This window comes from Chrysemys picta, chromosome 10, assembly GCF_011386835.1.
Source record: "Chrysemys picta bellii isolate R12L10 chromosome 10, ASM1138683v2, whole genome shotgun sequence".
Classification (NCBI taxonomy): Eukaryota; Metazoa; Chordata; order Testudines; family Emydidae; genus Chrysemys; species Chrysemys picta.
In genome coordinates, this window is record NC_088800.1 from 52,679,327 (window position 1) to 52,691,725 (window position 12,399).

Below are 12,399 nucleotides of genomic sequence, written 5' to 3' on the forward strand. Positions count from 1 at the left end.
GCAATTTTTAAATCAGGATTGGATGTTTTTTATAAAAAGAATTACTTTGGGGAAGTTCTATGGTCTGTGTCATACAGAATGTCAGACTAGATAGTCACAATGGTCCCTTCTGGTCTTGAAATCTAGGAATTTATGCAGGAGGCTAATGGCTGACTATTTGTCAAAGTAAGGGAGGTGGGAATGAAAAGCAATTTTACTTCCTCTTCAGATTTCTCCAAAAGAAAAATGATCAATGAATAAATTCATAAGATACTTAAAGGTTTTACACAACCACCCTGTCTTCCCATTAAAGGTAGCCTTTAATTTAGACAAAAAGTGTTCCATGAAGTGGCACCGAAGATTTCCTGACTTAATCACAGTTTCCCAAAGACATCCTTACCTGTAAAATGTTTGTGAAGAAGTCATGGTAGAACATAGGCCAGTCTTGTCGGCCAATGTCCACAATGACTTTGCAGAGCTTGTTCCTGATAAAATAAGGCAGTGTTTTGTGGTGAGCTAGGAGGAGTTTGGGCAGGCAGCTGCGGATCTCCATTTTATCTTGAGATGGGACCCCAAGCCACATCTTATTGATCAGGTTCTGAAAGAGAGGCACACCCTGATTTAGCAGATCTTAAAAGGCACAAAGAACTGGTTTTAGTGCTACATTACAATCAGTGGTTAGACACTATGTCTGGAGAACCAGATGGAGGAGCAGACATTTGTTATCAGGCAAGTAGCTTTGGGAAAAAATTAGCGTTTCAATACATTTCATTTGCAGAGTTTAACAACAAGTTTGTTATCCTCAACTAGTGCATGGGTGAAAAAACTATCCTTAATCAGTAAAGTGAAGCAGTCGCAAGTATTGCTACTTTAATTTACTGCCCAAACCAGATAACTATTAGGTAAGCGTTGGGTCAGATGTGATAGAATGGTCAAAGTAATTAGAATCTAGAGCACAAGAACTCAATCGGGGCCTTGACAGTGATTCTGTGTGGCCCTGGGCACATCTACAGATAAAGAAACTGAGGTAGGAGTTAGTGGGACAGGTCCCTCACAGAACTGGAGGATGTATTGCTTAATGTTTGTAAAGTGCTTTGAATGTAAGCAACATTATGTGTTAAATAGAATACAGGGAACTCTAAAAGTAGACAAGTTGATTATTTTAAGAGAAGCTCAAAGACCAAATGTCAAATTTATGGAGTTCTTCCCCTTTCATATGCTACTTCACATCACAATACACTAACAATTTTCTAACTTGAGAAATATAGGCAATTTCCATTATCCTAGTATCATTGTTTCTACTAGAATGGCTTGACTGAATCAGTGTTTTTATGAACCTGTAAAACAGTCACTGGTTGGCGAGTCTCAGTATAAACAATTCAGGCCGGAGCAGGCCTGATTTTTGCATATAAAGTCTCAGTGCCCTCTTAACCCTGGGACAGCTAGGTTTCCTCTTTTAAGAAGGGAAACATGGTAGTAAATAGAGAATCATCATAACTCCTTCAAGGCAGAATGAGAAGCAAGTGCTGCTTTGTATGAAATGTGGGCCTCCTGAAGTTTTTAAATCTAGAAAGTCCAAGCTAATAGACCTTTAATGGAAGAGTGCTAACTTTAGTAAAGGAGTTTTAACTCAATGGCAAAAATCCATAAGAAGGCAGAGTTATGAAGTATTTTTCCTGCAATGCTGAAGCTCCATTTAGAACTCTAGAACATTAGTGGCTATTAGTAGCTGAGCCTGTTAAGTAGATGTTTGAGGATAATAGATTCAGGAAGCCTGCTTCTGAGGCAATAGCTCTACCCAGTTTCAAGCACATGGCAGGCAGAAATTAAAGACAAATGGCTTATATAGTCAGGAGGATCACTATAAAAGCTGAGAAGCTTTACTCGTGGCATGACAAAGTCAATTCATAGTATTCAGGCTTCGGTGCAATTTAGACTTGAAGCCACCATGAAGTCTCCCAAAGAGGTCAAAATTTTATGATAGGGAGCCAATGTCCAGAGCTACAGGTTAACAGTGACAAAGGAACTGCTTATAGGAAGAATACAGAGCACTGACAAAACCCACAACACAGAGGACCCTCACAAAAAGTCTGTATTAAGAATAATTCCAGAAGGGTACTGTGTATACATGAAATGTCTCCCATGTAAATGAGATTTTAAAGTGGCAGCTTCCTCTACCCGCCCAATGTCTTTGGTAACAAGTTCCCCTTTCCCAGGGGATCAACTAGCAACTTCCATTTGAAAGGAGAGAAGAGTGGAGAGGGGGGAGAGGATGAAGGATTTTCATTAAAACTCTGCTGTTATTTTTCCACTTCTTCCAGAAAATATCAGCCCTCATAAACCTCCTGGAATAAGTTTTAGGTTTACTGTCCTGTTTTTGCTGATAAATTCACTGTTCCCATGTAACTGATCAAACAGTACTAAGATAGCTGGAATTAATTTTAGAAATTCCAGGTTCTAAATAAAGAGATCTGAATCTCTAAGCTGGAGTTTATTTTCTTCAAGTTTATGCACTGGACAGTGATTTCTTTGTTCTACTAGGCTCTGGACAATTATTTTTCAGAGCTACATTTTTCAGTGAGGCAGAAAGGGGCAGGAATCAAGCTAGGTTGCCAAACCCATGAAAATAATAATGCTGGAATATGTAGCTCCATAAAATTCCTCTTTAGACAATAGTGTGGTCCTCTATTATTTTTGTCTTAGTTTGGTTAGGGTGCTGGACTGGGACACGGGAGACTCTGGTTCAATGCCCAGTTCTACCACAGACTTCATGCAGGAAGCAAGTTGCTCTGGCTCTGTAAAAAAGGCATAATAGCACTTCCCTACTTCACCGTGGAATTGTGAGGATAAATCCATTAAATATTGTGAAGTGCTCACTATACTATGGTAATAAAAGGCGTATAAGTACTTAAGATAGATCACCCACTAACAGCAGTTGGTCAGCAAGTCAGCACTAAGCCCAGTTTCTGGGCATGGCCCAGTCTGCTTTATCCCGATGGCTTATAACTTTTGTACATGTCCTCTTGGCTCCAGATTTCCTCCTCCAACGCAAGGCTCACAATTGCCATGGAGCAAAGGTTTGTCCCATAAAGTAACAGTTGCAAGTTCGGGTGCAGCTTTCAGCCCCACTGCTCAATTCTTTTTGTTTGATGTCTTTAGTAGGTCTTATCTGTGTCCTTGTACCTTCTGGAAACATCTGGAATTGCTACACGTCTGACATCACCAGAATAGCTTGCTTATTTATCTGGGTAGCTGTACTGATTTTGAGGGGAACTTTGAATACACCCCTAGTGTGCTTCATTTTCTTAGCACTTTTTTTCCTGCCAAAAACTTAGTAAAGTCCACCACCAGCAAGAGTTGTAAGGGAGTTTCTTTTTAATCATAGTAAAGTCTTATGGTATGGTTGCCCTAACTGGTTTGTCCACAATTATGTCAGTAGAAGCCAGTGGGGTACTATTCCTTTGCCTACTGATGAGCAGTTTTTGTTACTCTGAGCTGTGTCAACCATCCCCTGTTGCATTTCCTGGGATCAGGCTCAGAGCTTGAATGATCAACTCAGCTAAGAATGTGACACAGATGAGCAAGACAAAAATGTTTTAAGTGAATTAATGTAAAGCAGGTCATTGACTATGGCATTGCAATGCAATAAATAGGTTTTTTGCACCACTATTTTAGAGAGGATCTAAAAGTAATGAGGGGGAAGAGTAGCTCAGTGGTTTGAGCATTGGCCTGCTAAACCCAGGGTTGTGAGTTCAATCCTTGAGGGGGCCACTTAGGGAATCTGGGGCAAAATCAGTACTTGGTCCTGCTAGTGAAGACAGGGGGCTGGACTCGATGACCTTTCAAGGTCCCTTCCAGTTCTAGGAGATAGGATATCTCCATTAATTTATTTTTAAATTTTATTTAATTTAATAATATGGTAGAACAAGACACTTCACATGCTTACTGATACATCAGTTGATTGTATTCTGTGAACAGTTAACATCAGATTTTTACACACACATCAGTGTTTGGGTTTTTAAACTTTCACTTAGTTCTCTTTCATAGCTAGGTAACAAGCGGAATGTGGTCTTCCAGCAGAGTGATACTAATTCATAGGGAAAGCAGAATGAGCTGTCAACCAGATCTTTTAGATTCCATAAAATAAAAGGAATTTTGTCGTACCCTTTATGCTAGTTTGTGGTATCTAGCTAAACATAACTGAGTTAGCATTTCTGATCTGTAAAGGATATGAAGGATCTATTCTGTGATGGATCCATCCATAATTCTGTGAATTATATCAAAATCTAAGACAGCGTCCTAAATTCTAGACAATTCCTATCTAAAGTCAGCAATAAGCAACTTTATCAATCTGTACACAAGGATTCATATTCGATTTTATTCCCTCTCAAACTGCACTTTAAAAAATTCCCCTTACAAGAGAACTATAAAAGCAAGCCATGTCCGTGTGTACTTCAGGTGGTTCTCACTTTAATCTTAAAAACCTTAGAATTAGTATGAACTATTCCAAACACAAATCACACCAAAAAAGAGTTAATACAGAAGAATCCTCTAATCAGGCAATAATGGTGTTCTGGATAAGTTTACCCTTTTTTCTTGTCTCACCTCAAACACTGTCAAACTGTACATCATTACGTAGTCGTTTCTTGTGCTTGACAGGAAATAGAGGCAGAATCTCCAGGCGCCTATCTGCTGGGCAAAGTTATTCAGAAGCTCCTCTGGGAAAATCAAGTATCAACAAAACACGTGCATTAATATTCATAAGCTGTCTTCAGACCCAAGACAATATTTGTTTCCATAGCACCATAGATCTGAATGTAACTTCAGATATTTTTCAAATCTTATTTATCAACTATCAGTTTAATAATGCTCAGACAACCTGAGCTACTTCAAAAGCAGCTACAAAACCTACCTATAACCTTCAATGCAACCAAAATGACTAGGTGCATAGTATCAGAATTTGTTGTGTATGATTTTAACATTCCCAAAAGCATAATGTAACGACAGATTTGGGTTAGATTAGCTTGATACTAATGGAACCTTTAGATCCACAGCGCACATCTCTGCCACCTAAGATAATAGACACGGATAGCAGTAGGATGAGGTAGCAGCAGTAGGTTATCATACTCTAAGTGGACCAGCCACTAGAGCGAGATTATCTACTTTGCCATGGGTCTTTACAGATAATTCCTTTGCTGTCAGCAACACTTGGATTCAGGAATCTTGGTTTCAGTTGCAGGTTCTGTAGAAGAATGTGCTCTGGGGGGCACATATTTTTCTACCTGTGTTCTCCAACCTGTTCCTTTCCATTACTTCTGGCTTCTTGTCCAAGTCCTCCTGCCCCCAGCACCACTACCACCAACTCCTTTGTTCCAGTCTCCTTTCCTTGCCCAGCCAGTTCCAGTATATTCCCAAGCCCTCTTCCCAGTCTTTCCTCCACCTCAGACTCCTTGTCTCTTGTGCCCTCTGCATTGTAGTCAGACAGCTTTCTCCTTTGCTATGCTGCCTGGGAGTCAGGAGAAGGGGCAGAGAGGGGTAGAGGAGCACTGAGACCACAGGAGAGTGTTTCCCTGCTCTCAACTCCAGTGCCATCGCAGCTCACAGCACCCAGGAGCAGCAATTGCAGGAAAAGTCCTCCTCAGCCTCAGGGTTGAACAATCAATGCAGAAGGAATCTTCTGAATTTAGCAGCCAAGCTAAAATCTCTATTGAACTTCCATAAAACACATGCCCAAGACAATGTATTTTCCCTGTTTTCAGATATTGAACTGTTTTTTGCTCAAATTTTCAAAAAAGAAAATCTGAGGCAGACACCTAGCTTGCAAAATTTCAACCCGAATAGCTAAAGTTTGGCAAAGTTCTGAGCAACTGAAAACTGCACCTTATAATGGGAAGTGTCAGGCAACCTTAACGATAGCCAGTGCTACCAGCTGTGCCTCTAACAAATAAGAAAAACAAATGGCAAAAGTTGGGATATTGGTCCACTGCGAAACAGACTGGGTAGAATTTAAGGATTTGTCTACAGGAGCAGTTTGCGGCAAGCTGGGGTGTGAATTTATCTTGCACTAGCCAGCCACAGACTGACTGTCCATGTGGACACTGCTGGCAAGTATTAACAGTTTAATGAGTTTTCACCTAATCCCATTTCAAAGACTAGATGAGTTTGTTAATGCATGACAGTAGGGCCTACACGGACAGTCATTCTGTGGCAGGCTAGCACGGGATAGAGTCACAGGCGAGCTTGCTACAAAACTAAAATGTCCACGTAGACATGTATTTCCCTAATACTGACATTCTGCAGTAAAGATCTACACATACCTCTTATGTGGAGCATTATAATCCCCCGTCTTTTACAAATTTCTCTCAAATGCTCAGAGAGATTCTGTTTCTAGGATGACCACATCCAATTACTCTTTTTGTAAAAGTTTGGCCTTGGGGAAAAGCTGCATGGGTTTGTGTTCTACAAGTTGATCAAACCCAAAAGTATGCCAACAGTCTTCTTTCCTCCAGTGACTGTGTGTATAGGGGAAGAAAAAGAGTCAATATCACCCTTTTTAGCCAGACGATGGAATTTCAGGTGAAGACAGCGTGCATACATGCTGAGAATATATTTTCAAGTATAGTGAACCTGGAGGGAATACTGGCTACATTACTGAAGTCTCAGAGGTTATAAATCCATAGCCTGTCCTTGTAGAAAGGAACCAGAAGACTGTGTAATCCCCTCATTTTTTACTGTATTGCAGGCCTGATTCATCCATCCTGCTGCTGGTTGCATATTATGCAAGTTATTTCTATTGGTCTTCATAAGCATGGATCTGCTCAGATCCACCAGTATGGAACACAAATATATTTCCACCTGCCATTTTGCACTACTAAGGACCTACCCCAAATGAGTCAGTGTGGGTAATGTAGGAGAGCAGATCCAAAAGAGAAGGCATACATCTTCCTCATTCCCCTCATAGTACAGAAAAAGCTTCACGCATTTGCCCCATCACTTGTCACACAGCAGTCTCCTTAACAGGCTCTTCATGGAGCACAGCAGTTTGTAGGCAGAGAAGTAGGTACCCACCCTCACAACTAGCCAAGTTTCCATCAGCCTGGGAAACAAGTTCCTTTCTCACCATTTCCATCTTCAACAGACAACCGAACTATGGAGTTTTCTGCTGCTGCTGCTTGGAGATCATATATCTAACCCAAAAAATGTTGTTAAGGGAAGTAAAAGGGATTGTCTGAACTTACCTATCTCACGTTTCCGTTCATTGGTTGTACAATTGTGGAAAAACTCTGTCATTAGACTCTCCAAAGCGCGCAGGGAGGCCTCTTCTGATGCCTGACAATGACATTTAAAGGAAAAGTAGGTCAGAAAGTGCCTCTGGTTTACATTCAATTGTAAGTAAAGTTTATTTCCTTATAAGACAAAGTGCTAAGGGGTCCATATAATGCATGCTGGATGAACAGGCTCATCAACCAAACAAAAGAGCAGCATGTTACAGGGTGAAATTTAATATGAAGTTCACAAACTGTAGAAAGAAGTCAACAGCTACTAACAGAATATGACCAGGATGAGTAAAAAGCCTCAGAAGTTATTTTAAAATCTCATTTGTTCAGTCAAGCTTGTTAATGAGAGCAACGCTTTATAAAGCAAGTTCCCCTCCCTTCTAATTACAGACACTTGTTCTCATTACAAATGTTAGTTCATCCATTGGAATAATTCTTACATGAACACCAGCTTCAGATTAACGGACCTCAGAAATTCAGAGGCATCAAGGCATAGCAAACTGAACAAAAGACTAGATGTTAAAAGTCCTGAACTCTATTCCCATCCCTGGCTCAACGGGTGGCCATGGTCAGTTTGCCACCTCTTTGCTTCAGCTGTAAAAAAAAAAAAGGGGGGGGGGGGTGCCCCACCAACGTACTCCACTTGGCGCAGGGAAAAAATGTAAAGGATTAATGTTCGTACAGAGCTTTGATGACTGAGTGCTATACAAATGCTTAATTTGATTCAGGGAGGATGAGTTGCCTAATCTCTTTTCCTTTTTTGCCAGCTGCAGCTTGGTTTTTAGGAGACCTCAAAGATACTGGCTCAATATGGAGCAGTTACAAGGTAGCTACAGCTTTATTTCTCCCGAGGGCCACCTGTAATAAATGGGACTAAATCATTTGTTCCACAGTGTCTGGAGATGGAATGATTATGTTGAGCCAGAGTTAGGACGATTCTTGACCCAATCAGTATGGAGGCATGTGCTTGACCTTCTCATCTAACTCTTATAATGGATATCCCTTGTCAGTTTTATCACTAATGGTTTTGTTATGGAAGAGACACACCATTTGTCATTTCTCCAATATTTTCAGCTAACGCATTGTTCTTTCACTAATAAGAGCACAGACTTAAGCCCAGGCCTTCCTTGGGACTATACAAAGGGTAGTGGCGCAGGCAGGCATCTACTGTTCAGTCCTATGTGAGGCACAAAAAAAATTACATATAAACCAAGACTTTGCCTACACTGCCAATTGAACGACAAAACTTTCGTCATTCACAGGTACTTAAAAAAGCCCCACCCCCCAGGCAAAAGTTTTGCCACAGCAAGTGGCAGTGTAAATAGCTCGTTGTGGGCGGCAGCAGCGCTCTCCTGTCAACAACATGAACCCCAGTCATAGGTGGTGGAAGTATTTTGTCGGCAAAAGTGCAGACCATCAGCGTTTACATTGCCTGACTTTTAGCGACACGGCTCTGTTGCTAAAAGCTGTGTAGTGTAGACAAAGCCTTAGGCAGACTAGCACTGTGACAGGTAGTCTTCTGGGAGAAGATCAGTCTACACCACCTACAGAAGCAGTATGAATTTCTCTACTGCTAAAGCCCAATTCAACATGCTCCACACAAGGCATCCAGTTTTATTAGCGTTCCACTGCAGAACCAAGTTGGAGAGGATTCTTCTAAGCTTCCCCATCCCTATATTAAGTTGGATTTAGATTTACACACACTATGAGAACCAATAATTTAATAAGAGATTAAGAAAAATACAGCTGTTCTCCTAGCAACTGATAATAGATGCTTAGTAAGACTTAGCATTCTGCTGCTAAACAGAAAATACACATTTTCCTGTTGTCCTTCCTCCATGTATCTCAAAAATCAGATGCTCCATAGAAAAAGCCACTTGTGATTGTGAAAGCCATCCTGATAGTGAAAAATGATTTAAAAACTTAAACACAATCAATCAAGCTGTAGGTCACATTTCCATTTTAAGCAACTGCACAGGCCATTATTCTTTTTAAATCCATATAGATTTGCTTCTTTGCAAAAAGGTTGCATGCACAATAAACTTAATCTTCAAGTTGTTCCTTCCAACTGCTACACCACTTTTTCCATCTGTCTCCCTTACTAGATTATAGCAGCAATAATTATGCATAAAGCAGTGTGGATAAAAATCAATGATTAAAAAAATAGGTTTTTCCTCAAAAAGCATTTTATTAAAAAAAAATCCATCTAAAGATAGTTTTAATTAAGATACATTATAGATCAAAGATATCTCATCATGGAATAGGGATTATAAATTCTAATTCTATAGTATGAGACAATATTCATGAAATGTTTAAGAAAAGTTTTGTCAGTGAGTTCTAATAGTTCATGGATTAGAGTTCCAACAGTTCATGGATTAGGGTCCCAATCTTATGGGGTTCTAGGAGCTTCAGTATATAGATTATTTAGGATAATCTTTCTATCTACTAGGGCTACCATATGTCCGGATTTCCCCAGACATGTCCAGCTTTTCGGTCTATAAATAGCCGTCCGGGGGGGATTTTTAAAAATCTAAAAATGTCCGGGATTTCCCCCCAGTCGGCTATTTATAGATAGAAAAGCGGCGGCCAAGCGCCGCTGGGCACCCAAAGCCCCTTCCCGGCTCCCCCCATCCCCTGCAGCCTTACCATGCTGTCCGGCCCGCAGCTGTCTTCCCCCTCCTCCCCTCTCCTGAACGCTCCGCCCCCTGCTCCTCCCCCTCCCCTGCTTCCCGCGAATCAAATCTTCGCGGGAAGTCTGAAAAGAAGCAGGGGCAAGCGGGAGGCAGCAGTAGGTAAGCTGGGGCGGGAGGGGGGCACGAAGAGGAGAGCACCGGCTGCCCCAGCCTGCGCCCGGGCCCCGGCGGCCCCGGCCCGGCCAGGGCCCCTGCAGCGCCGGCCGAGCACCTCCGGCCCGGCACCAAGCCCCGCAAGCCCGGCCGGAGCGCAGCCCAATTCCTGGGCTCTTTAAAGCCGGCCCTGGTCAGGGGACAGGGAGGGGGAGTTGAATGGGTCGGGAGTTTGGGCGGGGGGGCTGTCAGGGGGGCAAGGGTGTGGAGAGGGGTTGGGACAGTCGGGGACAGGGAGCAGGGGGGGTTAAATGGGTCTGGGGTTCTGGGGGGGCTGTCAGGGGGGCAGGGGTGTGGAGAGGGGTCGAGGCAGGCAGGGAGCAGAGGGGGTGGGATGGGTCAGGAGTTCTGGGGGTCCTGTTGGGAGCGGGGAGCAGTTGGATAGGGCATGGGAGTCCCCAGGGGTCTGTTTGGGTGTGGGGGTGTGGATAAGGGTTGGGGCAGTCAGGGGACAGGTAGGGTCGTAGGGCGTTCTCAGGAGGGGGCAGTCAGGGGACAAGAAGCAGGGCGGCTTAGATAAGCAGTGGGGTCCTAGGGGGCAGTTAGTGGCAGGGGTCCCAGGAGGGGGCAGTCAGGGGACGAGGAGCGGGGAGGGGGTTGGGGGTTCTGAGGGGGGCAATCAGGGGGTAGGAAATGGGAGGGAGTGGATGGGGGTGGGGTGGGGCGGGGCTAGAGCGGGGCTCCCCGCCCCCCAGTGTCCTCTTTTTTGCTTGTGGAAATATGGTAGCCCTATATCTACCCAATGGGACTCAGTGCTCAGTCTAGAAGATACCATCAGAGATGCTTAGTTTTGCAGTTCTCAAACTGTGGATTTGTGTCTCCAGAGATAAACATGCTTGTTAACAGCAAAAATGTTTTTAAATAAATAAATAAATATAGAGGTGAGAAATAACAGATCTCAACCCTATTGTCCCTCTGCAAATTTATGTACAGAGTCAATCCCTTACTTCTCTCTAAAAGTGCAAAGTTTCAGAAAGTTCAATGAATAAAAGATTGTTGCTGGCGGAATAGATCGGGACAAGGAGAAGAAGTCTAGAGATAAATGTGAGAAGGGAGGGACAGGCAGTAGAAACAAAAGTGAAACTGTTTGAGCAGCATATTCCAGAAGTCTGAGTGTAGTTTTGTCTTAGAAGTCTTGAGGTCTGACTTATTTTGTTTAGGAGAATCTATCCTCAACATACAGGATTCTGAAGACTATCCACCTTCAAAATCACCATCATTTTCTATAGTTTCAGACACCAATGATAGTGCTTCAGTCACATCATATATGTCACTGAGTCACAGTATATTAGCTGTAGCAAAAAAAAAAAAAAAATCTCCACTATCAGAAACAACCATATACAAGTTTGTGATAAGAACCAGCAGATTACAAAAAAAGCTAACTGATGAAAGAATTGCCCGGTTTGTTTATGCAACAAAAACTCTCCTTTCCGTATGACTGAAAACCCACACTTCATTAACATGGTTCAGTCATTAAGACCAGAATACAGTCCACCCAACAGAGCAGATGTCGCAGGCAAATTGCTGGATAAAGTGTATGAAAGAGAAATTGAGCAGTGTGCAAAAGGTCTAGAGGGTAAAATTGTTAAGCTGAGTCTTGATGGGTGGAGCAATGTCCACAATGATCCTGTTGTATGTGCTTGTGTGACAACTGAAGAAGAGAATGTCTTCCTTACAGAAACAATTGATACATCAGGAAATGCACACACAGAATACTTACAAGAAGTAGCAGTATAAGCTATAACAAACTGTGGAGAAAAATATATATCAAATGTCTAGTACGCAGCTTGGTCACAGACAAAGCTGCAAATGTATCCAAGATGAGAAGAAATTTAGAAGAGTCCCAAGCTAATAACATACGGATGTAGTGCTCATTTGATGCAGCTCCTAGCCAGACTTCAGTGTTCCAGAAACAAAGGCGAATATTGTTGAAATTGCAAAATACTTCTGTAACAACCACTTTGCAGCAGCTACTCTGAAAAAAATGGGAGGAACCAAGCTAACTTTCCCACAAGGCGTGCGCTGGAACGCAAGTAGTGTATTGTTTTGAGCACTATATCAAGAACTGGCCTAGTGTGATGACTGTTTGTGATCAAAATTGTGAAAAAATAGATGGCACTGTCACAGCCAAAGTTCCCAACATTGGGCTTAAGAGAAATGTTGAACACATGCGGAGTACCCTGAAGCCTATTTCTGTAGCCTTCAACAAAATGCAGGGAAATAGCTGTTTTATTGCTGACGCTGTTGAAATTTGGAAGGAACTGAGTGAGATCTTAAAAAGAGAAATATGCAATGAC

The 12,399-nt window shown here is 42.3% G+C and overlaps 1 protein-coding gene across 4 annotated transcripts in view; it reads right to left on the reverse strand.

Moving 5' to 3' along the window:
• Nucleotides 1-12,399, reverse strand: part of XPO6 (exportin 6) — a 111,977-nt gene that overhangs the window by 71,541 nt on the left and 28,037 nt on the right. For all 4 annotated transcript variants that reach the window (XM_065559807.1, XM_065559806.1, XM_065559805.1 and 1 more), the window contains exons 2-4: nucleotides 7,218-7,308; nucleotides 4,585-4,697; nucleotides 380-577 (exon numbers count right to left, since the gene is read on the reverse strand). In XM_065559807.1, coding sequence (XP_065415879.1) covers nucleotides 380-577; nucleotides 4,585-4,697; nucleotides 7,218-7,308 — 402 coding nt within the window. The remainder of the gene's footprint in view (nucleotides 1-379; nucleotides 578-4,584; nucleotides 4,698-7,217; nucleotides 7,309-12,399) is intronic.